General features: G+C 44.8%; 1 protein-coding gene and 1 long non-coding RNA gene across 2 annotated transcripts in view; one reads left to right on the forward strand and one right to left on the reverse strand.

Moving 5' to 3' along the window:
• Positions 1-3,760: 3,760 nt before the first annotated feature.
• Positions 3,761-10,272, reverse strand: LOC142193921 (uncharacterized). The gene is made up of 3 exons (XR_012715006.1): positions 10,121-10,272; positions 8,498-8,595; positions 3,761-3,882 (listed from the first exon to the last, which is right to left on the reverse strand). It is a non-coding gene; the product is annotated as an uncharacterized LOC142193921 (long non-coding RNA).
• CCDC169 (coiled-coil domain containing 169) overlaps positions 10,272-22,624 on the forward strand; it is a 36,295-nt gene continuing 23,942 nt past the window's right edge. The window contains exons 1-6 of the mRNA XM_075263145.1: positions 10,272-10,284; positions 10,390-10,486; positions 12,553-12,635; positions 16,719-16,829; positions 17,424-17,464; positions 21,751-21,849. Of these exons, the coding sequence (XP_075119246.1) occupies positions 10,272-10,284; positions 10,390-10,486; positions 12,553-12,635; positions 16,719-16,829; positions 17,424-17,464; positions 21,751-21,849 (444 nt within the window). The remainder of the gene's footprint in view (positions 10,285-10,389; positions 10,487-12,552; positions 12,636-16,718; positions 16,830-17,423; positions 17,465-21,750; positions 21,850-22,624) is intronic.

Genomic DNA, 22,624 nt, shown 5'->3' on the forward strand with positions numbered 1-22,624 from the left:
GATAGAGGCGCCGCAGGATCATGTTCTCAAGCTGCAGTGTGGACGACCCCATCGCTGCAAGAGATCTAATTTGCATACCGGTAAAAACTGGTATTTCTTAGGAACGGTGCGGCGGAGATCACACCTAAAGGTAAGAGACGAATAGCCTTTCTAAAGGCTATTCCGACGTCTTATCCACAAAAAAAAAAGAGGTTTTAATGCTGAAACCTGACAGACCCCATTATAGGCAGTGGGGTCTGCAGGCAGTCGCTTTTTTAGGCAGACAGGGTTTCCATCCTATGAGTCCCCATGTGGACCTGAAGGGCACAGAGTGCTAGTGTGAACCTAGCCTTAGAACCAGCATAAAACTGCCATGTGACTACCTACAAACCACGCGTACGAAATACTGCATTTTGTACTACTTAAGGTTTTGCCCGACATCATTTTGTGATCCAAAAGCAGCCTTTATAATGCATGAAGTAGAAGGAATACAATAAATCCAAAGATATCAATAAGTGTATAATAGCCAAAGGTCCATGGAGTACTAGAAGCCGGCGTGACTGCGAGAAGTGTATTATTATGCAGAATTTGCACTACCATATAATATATGTAATAAAAGTATAAGCAGATAAACTATACAAGAAATAAGATATATTTATAATATTTTGTTAAAGTGAAATGTGTTTGGCCAGAAATAGTTCATGGGGTTATTAAAGGACTATGGGCAACTTCACTTACAGTCTGGTTTTTGTGATCATCTTAATCTGCAATGAGTGTGAATGGTACGTTACGCTGTTCAGTATTGAAATTGCAACACCAAGAAGGAAAAGTCTTGGAATTCTGGAAATCACAGGATTAATAGGTTAATAATAGGCAAATAGAAATAAAAAATGCAGAAATATTTGGGCTTAAACTCCTCAGTATGCGATCAGAGAGGTAAATAATGGTGGCCTGGTGGTTATGGTATGCCATGCTGAGAGCGCTTGGGTACGCCAGTCATCAACATCAGCTGCTAGCGGCTCCCTTTGCAGTTTCCAACCAGAGACGTCTGGAGATGCTGCAGGCCAGGCAGGCTACTAACAGTAGCACAAGCAACATGAAGACTGGTGTGGTCATGTTCAAAAAGGTTCCTGGGACACTTTGGGGAAATGGACAAACCACTGGTTCCACGACCAAATGCCAAGTGTATGGGAAATGAATACTGGAGGGGCCTGGCTATCATACATTATGCCACTCCATAATCCCGAGTTTGACATGTCTTTGTGAAGGTCTCTTCATGGTGTTGTCTACATGGTCTCCAGACCAATCTCCGGCTATCATCACATTTGAGACATAGGCTCCTCTCTGAAGAGGAATCTGTCCCCCTCAATTTGTGACAAGAACTGACAGATTGACAAACAGGAGATATCACACAATCCCATACTACTTGAGCTCTTTTTTTTAAGGTTTCATGTTGCTAAGAACTTTGCCTTTAATATGTCATTTCTGTCCCTCCCATATGCCATAGATTGGAACTAGGTGCTTGAAAATTGGGTCAGTTGCAGATTTGGCAACATCTGGAAAGCGCTTGTACATTCAGCCTGCGCTCACGTAGGTTTCCTCCGGGTTCCTCTCGCACACCAAAGACATATACAGATAGGGAGTGTGGATTGTGAGTTCTATATGGGAAAGTGACAGATGAGGCTTTTAAAAGTGCTGCAGGATATGATAGCACTATACAAGAAAAAAAATAAGTAAGTAAAACTCACTTCCTCATACTGTCCATAACATGATGTGGTGGCATGCCATCTTGTGGAGATTTAGAGGTTTGCTGTGGTTTTCCACACAAAACTGCCTACAAAAACTGATCAGATCGAATCTTTATGCCAAATGTAAAACCTGTAATTTACTTCTTTGCTAAAGGCAAGCCATTTGTACTATTTTTTTTAGAAATGCAAGTGTGTTCAAGAATCTCTCACTGTAATGGGGTACCATAGATCACAGAGAAAATATCAGATCAAAGTTGGGGACTTGAAGAACAGGTGTCATTGGGCCCTGCTGACATTGCAAAGCCTCGAGGGGCCTACAGGCAGCCTCAAGTGCACCAGGGGGTCTTACAGGCAGCTACAAGTGCACCAGGGGGCCTTACAGGCAGCCACAAGTGCACCAGGGGGCCTTACAGGCAGCCACAAGTGCACCAGGGGGCCTTACAGGCAGCCACAAGTGCACCAGGGGGCCTTACAGGCAGCCACAAGTGCACCAGGGGGCCTTACAGGCAGCCACAAGTGCACCAGGGGGCCTTACAGGCAGCCACAAGTGCACCAGGGGGTCTTACAGGCAGCCACAAGTGATCTGGAACTTCTGCACCTTTAGGGGGCATTCACACGGAGTAACGTCGGGCGTGTATCACAGCCGTACACGCCGGCGTTACGGCAGACTGCCGAACACTTCCCATTCACTTCAATGGGAAGTGTTCCGGCAGTCTGCCGTAACGCCGGCGTGTACGGCTGTGATACACGCCCGGCGTTACTCCGTGTGAATGCCCCCTTAGATGTGATTACCATTTTCAGCCTCAGCATACACCACCAATGTCTATATAGATGGGATGGGGGAGGGGAAGTTCAGGTTCAACTTGCAGATATTTAACAAAAGATGTTTCCAAACTCACGTTCCTGAGGATAGCCAATGCATGGAAAATCTTCACGGCCCGAATACATGTATCCAAAAAATTTGCAGTGTAAAAAGTCCAGCAAAGACTTCTTCCAAAAAATTTAACTTTTAATGAAGACGCAATTAAAAAAATCACAAAATTCTTCAGCAAGCATTTTTACATAGGTGGAATTATGCAGTGAGCCACATGGGTGACTAGCTATCCAGAATGGATATCTACACCATGTAGGAGATTTATTAAAACTCGCCCCAGTTTTAAAATCCCTGGTGCAAGTGAGAATGGAAATCAGATGTAGAATGTGGCGAGCGAGGCGAACGTATGGCACAGGATGTACACCTCAATTTCAGCATTCTACATCTGTTTTCTGAGTAGAGGGAATGATAACTTTCCCTCAATGAGTTTGAGCAATTTGGCTAATATCTGGCCAAATATATCTACTCATGCCGAACACTTATTTTTGGCTGACTTAGGCAGGGTTCACACTAGCGTCAGTGTCCCTCAGCTAGTGTCCGCACAAAATCTTGCGCGGACATTAGCATCGGACACTGGCTGCGCCTGTTACATTTTGCAGTGATTTAAATGGGACATCATGTGCGTTCTTTACAGTCCGTGTCTGTCCTTAAGTGTCCGTTCACAAAGATGTCCAATTTTTCAAGCGGACAGCAAAAAGCTACATGTCCCATTAAATCAATGCAAAATGTAACGGACACAGCTAGTGTCCCTGCAAAGTTTTGCGCGGACATTAGCATCGGACACCGACGCTAGTGTGAACGCCCCCTAACCCTTAAAATTTCCATTGTGATGAATCTTCTTTTGGCAGAATAAAGTCTGCCATCATGACCAGTCATTTGTGGTGGTCATTTTAGACCAATGGTCCAATACAAAACTAATATGTATGACCGGCTTAAGGCTCTACAGATAAATGAGCATGCAATGAGCTATAGATCTGATATACATAAGAACAAAATGCTTTAATGGAAGCATCTCCTACATACAGTATGTCCAATAAGAAAGTACATTACACTTTGTTCTGTACAATTATCCATATTTATTTACAGTTACATTCAGTAGATATCTTCATTTTCATTAGTATTCTTGGTAGATACATTTGTAACTTGTGAATATACTTGTAACACTTCTTCTTAAGCCTGATCCTATGGCCCCAGTCAACCATCCAGTGCAATGTTCTTTTAAACAAGGATTTTGCTAAACCCTGGTTTTACAGACGCGACGCGCACAAGCCTGGACTGAACCTGTAGCAAGAAATATAACAAGTATTTCAGATGACCAAACAAATGGCACAGAGGTCATGTCTCACTGTTAGGCCTCATTCACACTTAAATATGAAAATACAGATCACATACAAGTTTAATTTTATTATTTGTTCCAGGTTTGTTCAAATAGTGGTGGTGGGGGAGTTTATTAAAGAGGACCTTTCATCAGATTGGGCACATGCAGTTTTATATACTGCTGGAAAGCTGACAGTGCGCTGAATTCAGCGCACTATCGGCTTTCCTGATCTGTGCCCCGGGTAAAGAGCTATCGGTCCCGGTACTGTAGCGCTTTACAGTCAGAAGGGCGTTTCTGACACTTAGCCTGGGACGCCCTTCTGCCCAGCAGCGCCTATCGCGCTGTAGAGTGTGAGCGGGGAGGAACGCCCCCTCCCTCTGCTCACACAGCTCGTCCATAGACGAGTATTAGCAGGAGAGGGAGGGGGGAGTTCCTCCCCGCTCACACTGTACAGCATAAAGGCGCTGCTGGGCAGAAGGGCGTCCCAGGCTAAGTGTCAGAAACGCCCTTCTGACTATAAAGCGCTACGGTACTGGGACCGATAGCGCTTTACCCGTCGGGAAAGCCGACAGTGCGCTGAATTCAGTGCACGGTCAGCTTTCCAGCAGTATATAGAACTCCCTGTGCCCAATCTGATGAAAGGTCCTCTTTAACCCCTTCCCGACATGCGCCGTAATAGTACGGCGCGTGTCGGGTCTGTAACTATGGCGACCGCCCGGGAGCCGGGCGGCCGTCATAGCCGCCGGGTGTCTACTGCTTTAAGCAGTAGACAACCAGCTCTAATGCCTCCGATCGGTCCCCGGACCGATCGGAGGCATTAACCCCTCCGGCGTTGCTGTCAAAGGCGCCGGAGGCGCCATTTTCCCGGCGGCGCATGGGCGCCGCCATTTTGCCAAGGATCGCCGGCTCCTGGAGCATGCTCCAGGGCCGACGTCATGTTGCAGTGACAGCCGGGAGCCTTGTTAAAGGCTCCCAGCCGGTCTGCAAATTCTCTCTTCTGCAGGCTGGTGTATACAGCCTGCAAAAGAGATGATGCTTTTTTGCAATGCATTGCAATGCATTAGCATTATAATGCATTGCATTAGTGATCAGACCCCCTGGGGTTCAACACCCCTAGGGGGTCTAATAAATGCAAAAAAAAAATAAAAAGTAAAAAAAAATATAAAAAAAATATAAAAAGTATTAAAAGTTCAAATCACCCCCCTTTCCCTAGAACAAATATAAAAGTAGTTAAAAACTGTGAAACATATACATGTTAGGTATCCCCGCGTCCGAAATCGCCCGCTCTACAAATCTATAAAAATATTTTTCCTGTTCGGTAAACGCCGTAGCAGGAAAAATAGTCAAAAGTGCCAAACCGCCGTTTTTTCACTGTTTTAATTCTGATAAAAATTTGAATAAAAAGTGATCAAAGCAATAACATTTCCCGAAAATGGTAGAACTAAAAAGTACACCCGGCCCCGCAAAAAAAGATGCCCTATGCATGGGTCAAAATGTAAATAAAACCATATAAATTTGGTATCCCTGGAACCGTACCGAAACACAGAATATAGGGGACATGTCATTTTGGCTGCACAGTGAACGCCGTAAAACCAAAGCCTGTAAGAAAGTCACAGAAATGCATTTTTTCTTCAAATCCACCCCATTCTGAATTTTTTTCCTGCTTCCCAGTACATTATATAGAATAATTAATGGTGGCATCATGAAGAAAAAATTGTCCCGCAAAAATTAAGACCTCATATGACTCTGGGAGCGGAGAAATAAAAAAAAAAGTTATGGGGTTTAGAAGGAGGGGAGTCAAAAACGAAAAACGAAAATCAAAAAATGCCATCGGCGGGAAGGGGTTAAGAATGGTGATCCTTACTCCAGCCGTAATTCATTCACCGCCAGACGCAAGACTCGCTACAGTTACTAAGAAGCTCTGGCGGCCTCGGGCTGGTGTACATTTGTATAACTCATGCCAGTTTTTGGGCATCAGTGGCGCTGGGTTCACATCAGCATTCGGCAGTCCGTTCTCAGGTTTCCGTCTTCTGCATTCAGAAGACGGAAACCTGTTATGCAGAGTCCGTCCGTGAGCGCTGGTGAGCGTTTTGAGCTCTCCGCGGTGAAATAGTTTTTTTTTTAAACCGGACACAGAGTACTGCATGTCCGACTCTGTGTCCTGTTTAAAAAAAACGGTTTTGCCGTGGAGAGCATAAAACACTCGCCAGCGCTCACGGCCGGACACTTTTGGGTTTGAAAGGATGCCGGCAGGTTTCCATCTCCTGCCCAGTTTTGGGCAGGAAACGGAAACCTGCAGAACGGACTTGCGGGCGCAGATGTGAACGAGCCCTGATAGTAAATCTGGGGAACTTCTTGTGACCGGACAACCCCTTTAATATTCTACCATGACATGCAGTGCCTACAAGTAGTATTCAACCCCCTGCAGATTTAGCAGGTTTACACATTCTGAAGTAACTTGGCATTGTGACATTTGGACTGTAGATCAGCCTGGAAGTGTGAAATGCACTGCAGCAAAAAAGAATGTTATTTCTTTGTTTAATTTTTTTTAAAATTGTGAAAAGTTTATTCAGAGGGTCATTTATTATTCAACCCCTCAAACCACCAGAATTCTGTTTGGTTCCCCTAAAGTATTAAGAAGTAGTTCAGGCACAAACATGAGCTTCACATGTTTGGATTAATTATCTCTTTTTCCAGCCTTTTCTGACTATTTAAGACCCTCCCCAAACTTGTGAACAGCACTCATACATGGTCAACATGGGAAAGACAAAGGAGCATTCCAAGGCCATCAGAGACAAGATCGTGGAGGGTCACAAGGCTGGCAAGGGGTACAAAACCCTTTCCAAGGAGTTGGGCCTACCTGTCTCCACTGTTGGGAGCATCATCCGGAAGTGGAAGGCTTATGGAACTACTGTTAGCCTTCCACGGCCTGGACAGCCTTTGAAAGTTTCCTCCCGTGCCGAGGCCACGCTTGTCCGAAGAGTCAAGGCTAACCCAAGGACAACAAGGAAGGAGCTCCGGGAAGATCTCAGGGCAGTGGGAACATTGGTTTCAGTCAATACCATAAGTAACGTACTCCACCGCAATGGTCTCCGTTCCAGACGAGCCCGTAAGGTACCTTTACTTTCAAAGCGTCATGTCAAGGCTCGTCTACAGTTTGCTCATGATCACTTGGAGGACTCTGAGACAGACTGGTTCAAGGTTCTCTGGTCTGATGAGACCAAGATCGAGATCTTTGGTGCCAACCACACACGTGACGTTTGGAGACTGGATGGCACTGCATACGACCCCAAGAATACCATCCCTACAGTCAAGCATGGTGGTGGCAGCATCATGCTGTGGGGCTGCTTCTCAGCCAAGGGGCCTGGCCATCTGGTCCGCATCCATGGGAAGATGGATAGCACGGCCTACCTGGAGATTTTGGCCAAGAACCTCCGCTCCTCCATCAAGGATCTTAAGATGGGTCGTCATTTAATCTTCCAACAAGACAATGACCCAAAGCACACAGCCAAGAAAACCAAGGCCTGGTTCAAGAGGGAAAAAATCAAGGTGTTGCAGTGGCCTAGTCAGTCACCTGACCTTAACCCAATTGAAAACTTGTGGAAGGAGCTCAAGATTAAAGTCCACATGAGACACCCAAAGAACCTAGATAACTTGGAGAAGATCTGCATGGAGGAGTGGGCCAAGATAACTCCAGAGACCTGTGCCGGCCTGATGAGGTCTTATAAAAGACGATTATTAGCTGTAATTGCAAACAAGGGTTATTCCACAAAATATTAAACCTAGGGGTTGAATAATAATTGACCCACACTTTTATGTTTAAAATTTATTAAAATTTAACTGAGCAACATAACTTTTTGGTTTGTAAGATTTATGCATCTGTTAATAAATCCTGCTCTTGTTTGAAGTTTGAAGGCTCTAACTTATTTGCATCTTATCAAACCTGCTAAATCTGCAGGGGGTTGAATACTACTTGTAGGCACTGTACGTATAAAGACATTTCTAATACCACATGGAGGTTGGAGCTTTACTCTATACTACTGGTGTTGCAGTTTTTTTTTTACACGTTTTTTTTTTTTTTTGCTACAGCATACTGTATGGACATGGAAACATCCCTTTAAATAAAACTCTATACTGCATCACGTATATTCCACCTCCCATTGATTTCAATGGGTTTTTCAAGGTGGAATCTTCCCGAAGATAGGTTATTTTTTTTTTTGTGTGTTTTTTTTTAACCCTTTAGCTGAGGGGAAAAAAAAAAACCCTAATGGATCTGTTGTACAGACCTTTCATAAATATGGAACTCCAAAATTCTGACTCACATTCCATCTGACTAAAAGTGTTGCGCTCCACAAGGTAAATATTTGGTGCTAAACCTGTGGATAAAAATCTGTAGGACAAAAAATACCCAAAAAACCTTACCTACTTACCTCACAAGCTGTAAGGAACAAACATTTGGCGCATACATCAAAAACCCTACAATTTTTGGCACAACATAAGCAGACACAAATTATCTCTTTCTTATTGCGGAGACAAATATGTGCCTGGCTGTAGCCGATATGGAGGACAGCGCCTCACCTGGTCAAAGCTTGTATTCATCTTCTCTAGGGTCTCGTTGTATTTGTCTATCCTCTTTGTGTGTTCAGCCAGAACAGCAGCTTCACTGGTTAATTTCTCTACAAACAGAAGATGATATAATATTGCCCCAGTTATAGTGGAAAATTCACCAAAAAATAGTACGAAATCTTATGAGAAAAAAAAATGTATACAATAAATACCTCCCCAAAAAACAGCCCCCGTCAATGGAAACCAACACTGTAACCACCTCATCTATCCTAGACAATACATATATCAGGATGTCCTCATCAGACATCACCCCAGAGACCAGAGGCCTCAAAGGTGTAAGGAAAGGAACCAACTGATGGCTTATGGGAGTGATGTCACCGGGTCCTTTAGGGCGGGTTCACATCTGCACCCTTTAGGCAATCCTGCTGGTTTCCATCTTCTGCCCCGAAAAACTGGACAGGGGACAGAAACCCGGCAGTCAGTTTTCAAAGCCATTCAAGTGAATGCGTTTGAAAAGTGAGCAAGCGTGAGCGCTTTGTACCCGTCCGCGGCGAAACTGTTTTTTTTTTTTTTTTTTTTTTAACCGGACAGGTACAAAGCGCTCACGGGTGCTCACTTTTCAAACCCATTCACTTGCCTGTAGGGCTTCCCGATGCACCTGCGGCTGCTGCCAGTAGGGCCCCCCGATGCGGCTGCCTGTAGGGCCCCCCGATGCACCTGCAGCTGCCTGTAGGGCCCCCTTGATGCCCCTGCGGCTGCCTGTAGGGCCCCCCGATGCACCTGCAGCTGCCTGTAGGGCCCCCCGATGCACCTGCGGCTGCCTGTAGGGCCCCCCTGATGCCCCTGCGGCTGCCTGTAGGGCCCTCCGATGCACCAGCGGCTGCCTGTAGGGCCCCCCGATGCACCTGCGGCTGCCTGTAGGGCCACCCCCGATGCCCCTGCGGCTGCCTGTAGGGCCCTCCGATGCACCAGCGGCTGCCTGTAGGGCCCTCCGATGCACCAGCGGTTGCCTGTAGGGCCCCCCCGATGCCCCTGCGGCTGCCTGTAGGGCCCTCCGATGCACAAGCGGTTGCCTGTAGGGCCCCCCGATGCACCTGCAGCTGCCCGTTGGACCCCCCGATGCACCTGCGACTGCCTGTAGGGCCCCCCCGATGCCCCTGCGGCTGCCTGTAGGGCCCTCCGATGCACAAGCGGTTGCCTGTAGGGCCCCCGATGCACCTGCAGCTGCCCGTTGGACCCCCCGATGCACCTGCGACTGCCTGTAGGGCCCCCGATGCACCTGCCTGTAGGGCCCCCGATGCACCTGCAGCTGCCTGTAGGACCCCTCAATGCACTTGCAGGCTGGTTTGCATATTCTTAAAATGTTAATTTACTCCAGGATTCTTTGAGACAGTAAACCTCCGGTCCATACAGGCTTGTGTGTTGTTTAGTGTCCGGTCACCCTGATAGACTCCCTTTAAGGGGTTAACCCTTCCTCATTAGCATTCATCACTGTTGGGTAAAACCAGGAACATGCATACACCATATACAGCCGATATGACGTGCAGAACACTGTCAGATACTTGTGCCTTGCTCAGCACTAAATCAATGGGACCAAGTCCTTCCACTTTGTAGATAGTATAGCAGTGTCCTCACCTAGCGCCGCCTGCAGTCCGGAGTAGACCTGCACACTCGGCTTCTCCATCTTTCCCGCGCAGTTCGTATCGGTCACTGGGAATTAACCATATCGCTGCTGCTCGCGCTTCTTTGCTCCTCCTACTCATTCAAGATGCCTGTTCCAGCGGCAATGAAAGGGTCACGTGTTTAGAAGACCACGTGACCAAGGAGGGACCTCAGCGCGGAAATAGCTAAGCGAGGGTGAGATCACGTGACGAGGTCTTGTTGTCATGGGAACCTATCAACAGGTCCGAAACTAGGGCTGGAAAGGAGAATGGAGAGAAGCCGCGCGCCTGATACCGAGAGCCGGGCGGAGGAGGAGCTGCACATGGAGAGCACAATGAAGTGAGACATGGCGGCCTAGTGGATGATGTGTGTATATATATATATATATATATATACACATTCACATTATACACACTCCTATATATATATATAGTATACTAGCCTCTGTCCGTGACTTCGTCTGCATGTTGTTCAGCTGACCTGCTGCTGAACTTGTTCCTCGCGCTGTGCCTGTGATTGATTCAGCATCTCAGCAGCTCGCTGGGACGCCATATAATGAGCGTGGTGTTGGCATCAATGATCCGCATGCTCCGGTGTTTCGGCAGCTGTCAAGCTGACCTGCCGCTGAACTTGTTCCTCGCACTGTGCCTGTGATTGTTCCGGCATCTCAGCAGCTCACTGGGACACCATATAATGAGCGTGTGGTTGGCACCGATGATACCCATCAGCTCCGCTAGAGGAGAACTCTGTGACTTCTGGATACTTCTGTCGTTGTTTTAGAATTTTGCAACACATTAGATTTTCTTTTTCCCGGCATGTTCAAAATTAGAAGCTGACAATTTGGATTAAAGGGATCCTTTCCATCAGACACAATTTTTTGTAGGTACCACGTCGGAATAGCCTTAAGAAAGACTATTCGTCTCCTACGTTTCATTGTTTTCTCCGTGCCGCCGTTCGCCTACAATCCCGGTTCCTGTAGGTAGTAAATGAGTTCTTTTGCAGCACAATACTGTGCAAGCGGCCATTTTCTCATGGCCTGTGGGCATGTGCAGTCTGCTCTGCCCGGGGCCTTAGAAGTTACAAGTCACCGCCAGAAGAAGATGCTGAAGATGACGCTGCTGAAGAAGAGGATGTGGCGCTGGAGAGAGTTCTCTCGCAGCATTGGGGCCACCTACAGTGCTGTCTGAGCGCTGGGGCCGCCTCCAGTGCTGCAAAAGAACTCATTTACATACCGACAAGAACCGGGATTGTAGGTGAACGGCGGCACGGAGAAGACGACAAAAGGTAGGAGACGAATAGCCTTTGTTAAAGGGGTTGTCCCATCACAAGGATCCTATCTATACTGCTTGTTAATGTGGACGTAAGACTTTTCCTAAATACATTGCTTCAGCAAAACTGCTTTGTTTGTCCACTATCTTACTTTATTCAATTCTTTGTGGCCACAGCCCTGACTTATCTGCTCAAAAGTCAAGTGATGTATCTGCTGCTCTCAGGGGGGAGGGAGGAGGGGCTAAGTGCAGGGAGCGAGCCTGTGTATCTAGCTATTCCTGTGTCTGCACCATGTGACCTAGGTCCTGCACTCAGATAGAGGAGCTGCTTTCATTTCTTCTGTTCTCCCAGTTATCAGGTTAGCTACTTCAATTGTGTTCATTATGGCAGAGACAGGCAGTCTCTGTATGTAACACAGAATGGAGTTGCTGCTGCCTGTACTTCATAGTCCAATGTGGGTGGGCGGAGCTACACGCGAATTTGGGGGCGGAGCTAAACGGCAGGTTGCCTGTGAAACCCCGCCCACCAAATGATGCAAGAAACCAGGAAGAAAGAAGATTTTACAAGAGTGAAGACTGCTGAGTATGTGAGGTGGGAATACCCCTTTAAGGCTATTCCGAATAGGTACCTACAAAAATTGTGTCTGACTGATAGGATCCCTTTAAAGGAGTTTTCCCATCCAGTGTGTCAGCACTGCCTCGAGCAGATCAAATAATATGCAAATGGTGTACACAATGAACCAAGGGTTAGCTGAGTGTTTACACAGAGAGATAACAGACCCTTCTTTATCAGAAGCTGAGATAAGCTACTGCAACAGCAGTGTAATATAGTATGTGAACATAAATTCATAACAGTTGTGTAGCCATGTCATTTACGAAGCTGGAGCAGAAGAACCAGGAGTTGCGAGAGAACACCGAAGAATTGGGGACAGGTGAGTTTTTAAAAAAAAAAAAAAAATTCACTGCCCCTGGCAGATTTAAACATTAAAAGGGTTGTCCATTTTTGCCTGGACAACCCCTTTAAGAAATAAAACAAGCTTTTATATTGTTATGTGAACAGAAAAGTAAAAAAAGATATGTCTCTTAGAATGGCCATACCCTTTACGTGCCGCTCCATTAATTGTTTCTTTTGCTCAGGGAAATGTTACAGGCCTCAATATTTGAAATGAAAAACACAGTCACCGACCTGGAAAGGAAGCTGAACAGTGTGGAAGATGAAGGTAAGAAATTCTTCAAGGTGTTTCTGGCTCCAAATAGTTTTCATAATGACAACCTATCCTGTCTTGAGTATGAAAACTCTGTTTGGGGCCGGAAAACCCCTTTAACTTCAAACTAAAGTCTTGATCTTTGACCATTTGAGTATCCTTAAAGGGGCTCTATCAGCAAAGTTATGCTGATAGAGCTCCACATATGCGTGAATAGCCTTTAAAAGGGCCATTCAGGCATTGCTAATGTTATATTAAACTACCCCCCGTTTTAAAATAATACCCTAAAAAAGAATATGATAATCATACCTTATTATGCATGCTGGGTGGGCATGCACGGTCCGACGTCATCTTTAGCCACGCCTACATCTTCTTTCTTTCTTCTTGTCCTCGGGTCCCGTCTTCCTCGTCTTCTTCTTCCGGCGTCATTGCTTGTAATCCCGTGCTGGCGCAGTAGCAGGGGAACTGAGCATGCTCAGTTCTCCTGCTACTGTTCCCCTGCTACTCCTCGGGTCACGTCTTCCTCATCATCTTCTTCCAGCGTCATTGCTTGTAATCATGCGCCGGCGCAGTAGCCCTGCTACTGTTCCCCTGCTACTGCACCGGCCAGGAGAAGAAGACGAGGAAGACGGGACCCGAGGACATCACTGCAAGAAGAAAGAAGATGTAGGCGTGGCTAAAGATGACGTCGGATTGATTATGATTATCATATTCTTTTTTAGGGTATTATTTTAAACCGGGAAGGGGGGGAGGGTAGTTTAATATGACATTAGCAATGCCTGAAGGGCCTTTTTAAGGGCTATTCACGCATATGTGGGGCTCTACCAGTATAGTTTTGCTGATAGAGCCCCTTTAAGGCCCCACATAGCGATCTTCAGCAGAAAGTGCTGCGGGAAAAAATGTGGTAACAACGCATTACAGTTTTTCCACAGTGCTTTTTACAGAACCTCTGCAGACTTTCTACTTCCCTTACACCTATAGGGAAACTGGCGGTGTTTCTGTAGGTATAATTGACATTCTATGATTTCCAAAACCGCAACGGTTTTGTGAATTGCAGTGTGTCCACTGTGCATATTTTTCCGCAATCTGTGGATGGGATTCACTAGATTCCCATCCACTTTGCAGGGATTGTAAAACGCTGCATTTTTTCCTGCGTTGTTTAGGCTGTGGCCAAATCATGGTGTTTACACCATGTGGGGTCCCAGCCTAAAGGGGCATTCTGGTCATTTCAAGTTCACCCCCTATCAAGATATTTAAAGTTACCCCTTCCCCTGCACACTTTTCATTCTCTGTCTTTCTGCCAAAGGTAGCTGAGTACAATACTTGGTGATCTCCAGTGGTCCCATAGAAGTGTATGGAGCACATCCACATTTAGTTGTTCCATTTATTTGGGGATGTGTTCTCCTAATTATCTCCTGTGGATAGGCGGTATCTTAAAATAACCAGAATACTCCTTTAATATAGCAGAAATACATATTGTACTGCTCTGTTTGTGTGACATTGCATACAGTCCCATGATGCCTTTCACCTATCGGTAACTATTTTGTGAGGTATTCTTTCATTATGCTTTACAGGTGTTGTTTATCATCCTAGATATTGTATATGTTTTGAGATCATCACTCTGAAGGGAACGTTATACGGTATTTTATTAAAGGGGTTTCTCAGGATGCATAATTAGGATAGGCCGTCAAATAAAAATCACTAAGGCTGAGTTCACATGGGGTATTTTGGTCAGGATTTTGAGGCCATATCCGCCTCAAAATCCTGACCAAAAAGACAGCTCCCATTGAAATCAATGGGAGCCGGTCAGTTCTTTCATGCTCATTCTTTCAGGCATGCCTTGCGACATCCGCCTGAAGACACTCCCTCCTCTCGACTAGGCCCATTCATTTGGGCCTAATCCGGAGCAGAGCGCGTGACTGGATGCCGGTGCAGTGCACCGGCATCTAGTCGCAGCTACCTGTATTTTGGTCCAGAACATGAGGCAGCCTCCATCTCAGGTTCTGGACCAAAAAATCCTGTGTGAACTTGACCTGAGGGTTTTTGGATCGGAACCTGAGGAGTAGGGTGTGTCTTCAGGCCGAATCGCGAGGCGACTCGGCCTGAAGAATGAGCATCTCGCTTCTTTTTTCCGGGAGCCGGAAGAACCGGCTCCCGGTAATAAGACCTGAGCAGCTCCCATTGATTTCAATGAGAGCCGTCTTTTTGGTCAGGGTTTTGAGGCGAATACGGTCTCAAAACCTTGATCAAAAAACTCTGTGTGAACTTACCCTTAGGGTCCTCTGACTGATCAGCTGCAACACTCAAGTGTGTACTGCAGTCTTTCCACAGTCTTTCCACAGACATCCTGTACATTTGCACATAGGCTATGCTTGGTATCGCAGCTCTGCCCATTTACTTGTAGTAAAGTGTCCGATGAACATGACGTCACATGACCTGAGAAGGGTAAGCGGTTGATTCACGACTGACTTGGGTGTCAGACCCCCATGAATCTTCAATTGATGACCTTTCCTATATTGCTATATAGCTTTAGACTCTTTTTATGCCTACCTTAAGAGTTATGAAAAGAGTAGTTAAAAGTCAAGTATATAGCAACAGATTGTTAGCCCTTGTGGGCAGGGCCCTCTATCCCACTGCACCAGTTGGTCACTATTAGTATTATACATGTTTTGGGTATTTTATATACCTGTACCACACCATTAATGCCTACACCATGCAACAATCCCTACAATACAGTTATGGCACACAGATGAAAAAACTAGAACAGATGGATTTATGCAAGGGGTTATTGGTGTAAAACTATGTTATGTAGTAATGCTGTTCTATATAGACCAATTTCTAAGCACATGTTGCTAGGCAGGATTAGATATATTCTATAGAGAGAGCTTTATGGGATGTGTGAGTCTAAGTAAAATGTGCTTTTATGGTTGCCAGCGTGTGTTATACTAATGCAGAGGTTTTTCAGAATCCCCAGGGATCCCTAGTGATGACTACAGGGAGCTACAAATGTACTAAATCCTTAAAAGCTTAAGAACATACTGACAAAATTGACTCTCATGCTCCATTAAATAGACTGCGTATTACACGTACAATTGTGGCACTCGTCATATTCAGGTTATAGGGGTTGTAATGGACTGACATAGTTTGGCAAGGTGTTATATTGTCTATAGGGGTGGGATGTAATTCATTGGTTAGCCCTAAGGTTTTGCAGGTTTTACAGGCAAACTTACTATCTGATCAAGACTTTAAAGGATGTTTCCAGTATAAAGTTTGTATGACCTATCCTAAGCATAGATCATCAATATCAGATTGGTGGGGGTCTGACAAGTGCGGCCACCCAGCCCTTCCCCCACCACTCTACATAAAATGGAGCAGGAAGCAGACAGCTCCCTCCTCAGTGCAGTGGCCAGGTCAGGTTACTGCAGAGCTGCTCCCATCCATTCAGCTACTACACAGAGAACAGCGCTGTCTGCTCCATTCTCTCCATGTATTGACTGCTGTAAACAGCTGATCAGCGGGAGTGCCAGGTGTCAGACCTCCAAAGGTCTGATATTGGTGACATGTTTCAAAATTTTTAGCCTGGAACCCCCCTTTAAAGCTCATGGATAGGTTCTCTTCACATTCATGTTTCTTTGCGTTACATAATGTGTTCTGATGCTGCAGTCAGAAACCTCAGACGCCATGGAAAGAGGGATCAGAGCCTTACTACACCATAGATAGCTGCCAACTGTTCCTTTTGTCCTCCCATATACATGCACATTCAGCCAAGCATGCATGTTTTATTCAATAGGGAGCAGAAAATAAACCAATGACTGCGGGTTATCTCACCTGCGAACCAAGTGAGCGGGCATGTTGTAAGCCAGCTACCTTTTCCTTCTTTCCTCCAACATATGAGTATGGTGGAGAGTTAGGGCACCTTGACACACCAGGTTAGCCAGTCCTGTTAATATTCGAGTGTTTGGCCATTACTCTGTCTATGTAATGTGTATGGGCATCTATAACCTACTGACTGCTTCCCTTGTTTATCCTTGTTCTACAATCCCTTTAAGAAGGAGTTCCATAATGTAATAACTCCATCTCTTCTTTATCACACGGCAGGCAATGAGTGGAAGACAAGATATGAAACACAAGTCGAGCTAAATAAACAACTGGAGAGGCAAATTTATGCACTTCAAGAAAAGTCGGAATACATCCGTGGTAATCCAACCGGTAAGTGAAGAGCGGCCATTTCTATAGTGGTTGTAGCTGGCCGTACACATACTGAAGTTACCTGTATCAACAAGAATAGACAGCTATGTTATACTGTTACTGAGCACACATATTCATGGTGGGTTTAGGAAAATGAGTTGTTGCTGAACAGTTATTACATGTCTATGGACGGGATAAGATTATCACTGGGCTGCCATATTGATTTCTCTATTCTGCTGAATGCATTGAAACATAATTTCACTTTGGTACCTGCTGCTCTGTTCCTCATGTTCACAACTGAGTGTGCCATCCAAGCAACACTCCAATGCCTCGATGGACCGGAACCCGTTCATAGAAATGAATAAATCATGGAAGGCAGATGTCATCTGAGTGTGCCGAGTACCTTCCATTAAAAAATCAGCAACTCACTCGGCCTGAACACTCGACTGTGTGCATGAGGCCTAAGACAATGAGCCCATCCAAGAGCGTAAGGACTGCCTTAGGCTACCAAAGCACAGTATGCATAGAGTAGTTTGGGAAGCCAGATGGCGCCTTTAGATATTTTTGTATTATTAGACATTTTATTGTACATTATAATATTTTTTGCTTCTTTAGATCGTCTGTCCTCCATTCGATCTTATGATCAGATGCCCGTGGTAAGTTACTGAAGTGTCTTTCCCTCTGTTTTAGAATATGATACCACAGACCTCTCTGACACAAAAGCTCATGAGTTCACAGATTTTTTTTTCAAGAGGATTTTGACTCAGAATTTGCCTCAAAAAACGCCTTCTATTCATTTCAATGGCAGGCAGTGGCAGTTTTTTTCCTCTAGCTCAGGGGTGCCCAATACGTCGATCGCGATCTATTGGTAGATCGCAAAGGACGTATGGGTCGATCGTGCGATTCAGGGATCCCCGGTGTCTGCTTGTTCACAGTGCAAGCTGAGAGTCATCTCCGGACACTGGCAGGCGGGGCTGCCGCAGCCCCAGCCTGCCAGTGTCCAGAGATAACTCTCTGCCTGCACTGTGAACAAGCAGACACCGGAGATCCCTGGGCGGCCATGGAACGCCGCTGTCTCCTGCTGTCACGATCCGCCTGGCCCCACTCACAAGCCTGGCCCTGCCCACAGACACGCCCAGTCCCGCCCGCCCCAGCCCCACCCTAGTAGATCTTTTGCCTTGGTCAGCTAAATAAAGTAGCTTACACACAGAAAAAGTGTGAGCACCCCTGATCTAGCTGATTCTTAGGTGGCAAAGGAGAAAAAATAGAGCAACATCTTCAGTCGGATTCTGCCTAATTAGTGAAACACCTATTAAAATCAATGGGAGTTGGAAAAAATGCAATTTTTATATCTTTTTATGCAAAAACTGCATCAAAAACCGCTAGTGTTTTTTTTTTTTTTTCTATTTCCATTTCCATTCAATGTGCTGAAATAAAAAAAAAACATGTCAAAACAGTGACAAAAGAATGCATTAAAGGGGCTCTATCACTAGGAAAAGTCATTTTTAACTAATCATACCTTTGCATAGCCCTTAGAAAGTCTATTTCACACCTACCTTTTGTATGTAGATTGCCTCAGTGGTTTCTGAATAAGTCCATTTATATTCATATGCTAATTAGACTAGTGCACGATAGATCGTGCACACCTCTCTCTGCTGTTTTCTATGGGAGACTGCTGCTGCTGCTGATGACTCAGCTTCCTGTTTGCTTCACACACATAGGAGATAATAGGAGAGAGGAGGCTGCTGGGAACTTCCTGAGCTGGCTGGAAGCTCATTAGCATATGAATAAAAACTGACTTATTCAGAAACCACTGAGGCAATCTACATACTAAAGGTAAGTGTGGAATAGCCTTTCTAAAGCCTATGCAAGCATGTGTTTAGATAAAAATGACTTTTCACAGTGATCGAGCCCCTTTAAAAAAGCATCATATAAAAAAAGGTCAAAAAATTGTTTTTAAATTCCTGAAGCAAATTTTTTTCAGCTTGCAAAACACTCTGTGTGAACCTCCTGCAAGTCGCCCCTTATCCAAGAGTTGTGACTGCAATACCCCTTTAATCTACTGTCAGAAAACATTGCTTTCTAAAAAGTTAATCTTTTTTAATATTTTTTTTTATAATCTAATTTTGTCTGTATTTTATAATTTTCCATGACATTATTTTATTAAAAGAAAATGCTCTTTTTTTCATCTTGGGGCAGAATCAGCAGTTATCTCATTATCATCATAAACAGTCAGTTTATCTACCCCCCCCCCCCCCCCCCCCACACACACACACACACACACACAATAACCTCTACCAAGGTCACTGAGCATGCCCACAACAGTCTCCCATAGAAGTCAAAGGTGTTTTTTTTTTATCTAGGTAATTTAGCAACATGATTTGAGCATCATGTTGCAAAGCTGTCTTAAAAAATGGTATTGTTTCAGTGAATGTCCCACCACCAATTTTTATGTTATAAAAGCCTGTCACTGGAAACCTTTTTAAGGCTAAGGCCCCCCCCAAAAAAACACAAAAAAAGCTGCGTTTCCGCAATGTACTCCTTAGCTTAATTCCATTTTTTTCTGTAAAACGTGCTCCACAGCTATAAGATTAATAAGTGACCTCTATAAGTAACTGGATGGGGGTATAAGTACTATGCACTAGCTAGTGAAACCTGCACAATCTCACCTGTCCCATCCTAGTCTTGTGACTGCAGGTGCATTTCTACAGTTGACCACTGGAGGGCATGTTGCGCCATCATTTCTTAACAGTAAGCTTTTGTTCACACTTCCAACAAGTATTGTATTTTTTTGTTCTGTAATAGGAGCAGAAATAACAGTGTCAGATCTGTCATGTGCACACACAGCGGCATCCCAGTGGACTCTATTGATATATGACGCAGTCTGTTGGGTTTTACCACGGTGACCATCAATTTGACAGGAAAAATAGTTCAGCAAGCTGTGCAATTCTTCTTATATATCACTGAACCTCTGACAGAGGTCTGAACAAAGCCTAAAATCACAAATGAATGGACCAAGAGGACTAGAGATAGCTATTGGGATAGTATGTATTTGGCTGTTAAGATTTTGCATAGTAAAATGGTTGAATGAATAGATATTATTTGCTAGAGCTGTGCACATCACTGTCCCCTACTGACTAGTTATGCGGCAACTATTGGTCGCCTACTGTGGCCCTCTTGTCCTGGTTCTTGTCCTGAAGCTTTTTTAAACCCCCCACATCTTGTCCGTAACCAGATCCCATGTAGCCAGGTCCTGTAAGGGATCAGAATTCCCCTCTAATTTAATTCAACATAGTTACCCTACGGATATGCTGGTGGCCAGTAGATAGGGCAACACACCTAGAGGGAGGCAGGTTTGGCCATGTTGGGTCAATTATTAATCTTTACAGTCCCTTTACCATTCCTTTCTAAGGCTGAGTTTACACGGGGTATTTTGGTCAGGATTTTGAGGCCGTATCTGCCTCAAAATCCTGACCAAAAAGACGGCTCCCATTGACATCAATGGGAGCTGGTCAGTTCTTTTTTCCGGGAGCGATTTGTTCCGGCTCCCGGAAAAAAGAATGGACATGCTCATTCTTCAGGCGGAGTCACCTCGCGATTCGGCCTGAAGACACTCCCTCCTCCCCACTAGGCCCATTCATTTGAGCCTAATCCGGAGTAGGTGCTGGTGCACCCGGCATTCAGTCGCAGCTACCAGTATTTTGGAACGGAACCTGAGGCGGCTTCCACCCCCATGTAAACCCAGCCTAAGAGTCAGGCGTAGCCTGTCATTAAGGAGAACCTTTCACCACCTGCACAATCTCCAGGTCTTAGCCTCTGTTTACAGATACCCCTTCACCGATTCCAGGAGGGCGGTGTCAGACAGGATTTGACAAGGGGGTGTGACTCAGAGCTCCAGTCAGAGACAGCAAATGTCAGAGATCAGAATCTCACCCCTTTTCTGCTCCTGCCTGACACTTTACAATGAAAAGAATGTTAACCAAAAAATAAAACTGATTATAATATATTTTGTCGCATTAGCACCTCAGCCCAGTGTGTGTTACGAGATGATCAGCTTTTTAAAGCAACATTATTTTGTAATAGTTTTTCACAAGATGTCTATCCTATATGTGTGGCCACCCAATGGTTGTGTTGTGAACTGCAGCCTATTAAGGATTTTGCCAGCAAGTTGTGACATTGTGCTGAACTGGTTTCCTGAGAAATCGTAGTTCCTAACTAAATTCATACTAAAGTGGGGCATATTAGTAATATTGAAGGATCTACTTGGGGAATTGTAGCTTTTTAGAGAATTGGTACTAATGTGGTGTTAAAAATTATAAATGGGCTTCTCCAAATGTGAATGATGCTTCTGAATGGAGCGGTCATCTGTCCTGATATGTCTGTTTTAGACAGAATCTGCGTCAGAGACATAAGCCTAGCCTTAGGCATAAAAGAGTCAAAGAACAAATAAAACCTACACATTGTACAGGTATCTCCAAACTATATGTGATGAATCATTGAAAAATCAATCTTGTAACAGCACAAAACCATTTGGGAAAAACTAGTTTCCCCTAGTGGCACGGCCAAGCCCCACCCTCACGCCTTTGTCACTTACTATAACAGATAAAACTCCAGTCTGCCAATGGATACAAAATATCGCCCCACGCAGGAGTCTTTCTCCAGTGTGATGAATGTTACACACACTGGCCCAGATTAATGGAGATTGGTGTTCCTCCAGTCTTCATAGCCCCTACACCAGCAGAGGGTGCCCTTCATTTATGACCCGCACGCTCCTCTGATCCGTTGCTTTCGTGTAAGTGGCGACGGCAGCGCAGAAGGAACAAAGTTGCAATTTCTTATAACCCAGTGTCTTTTTTTTAACTTAATACTTAGTAGATGATTTTTTAGTATTTTACGGATAAGGATCCTTTTCATCTAATGTCCTTTCTTGTTGGATTCACAGGGAGCCTTAAACCAATATCTTAAGCGTTTGGAAGAGGAAAAGATTATAATGGAAAGTCAGCTGAAAGATTTTGAACTCCGGATAGAGCAAGAAGCAAAGGTAGTCTTATGTTTGATGCGTATATTGGTGTATTGTGTAGTTTCGTAGTGTATATATTATATAGTGTTTAGTGTATATTGTATAGTTGTGTGGTGTATATATTATATAGTGTTTAGTGTGTATTTTGTATAGTTGTGTAGTGTATATTTGATATAGTGTTTAGTGTGTATATTGTATAGTTGTGTGGTGTATATATCATATAGTGTTTAGTGTGTATATTGTGTAGTTTCGTAGTGTATATTGTAAGCTGATGACCAGCAAAATAATGGAGGGGGTGTGCATCTCGCCCAGACTACTCAGGCAGTTCCCTTGCGTAATATGACATCAAAGAGTATTGCCCATGAGTTATTCTATATGTTTTCAAGGACAGGCATACCTAAAGAGATACTGACCGACCAAGGCACGCCCTTCATGTCAAAGGCGATGAAAGAGCTATGCAAGCTGTTCAAAATTACCCTCATACAGACCTCTGTGTATCACCCCCAGACAGATGGGTTAGTGGAGCACTTTAATAAGACTCTCAAGCATATGCCTAAAAAGGTGGTAGAAAAAGATGGTTGTGACTGGGATTGCCTGTTGCCACACCTGATGTTCTCTATTAGAGAGGTTCCACAAGCGTCTACAGGGTTTTCCCCTTTTGAATTAGTCTGTGGTAGACACCCCAGGGGCTTACTAGATATAGCCAAAGAAACCTGGGACACTGATGTTTCCCCATACCGTAATGTCACAGAGCAGGTAGCCCAAATGCAGGACCGCATTTCAACAGTCATGCCAA

The sequence above is a fragment of the Leptodactylus fuscus genome, chromosome 2, assembly GCF_031893055.1.
Source record: "Leptodactylus fuscus isolate aLepFus1 chromosome 2, aLepFus1.hap2, whole genome shotgun sequence".
Taxonomy (NCBI): domain Eukaryota; kingdom Metazoa; phylum Chordata; class Amphibia; order Anura; family Leptodactylidae; genus Leptodactylus; species Leptodactylus fuscus.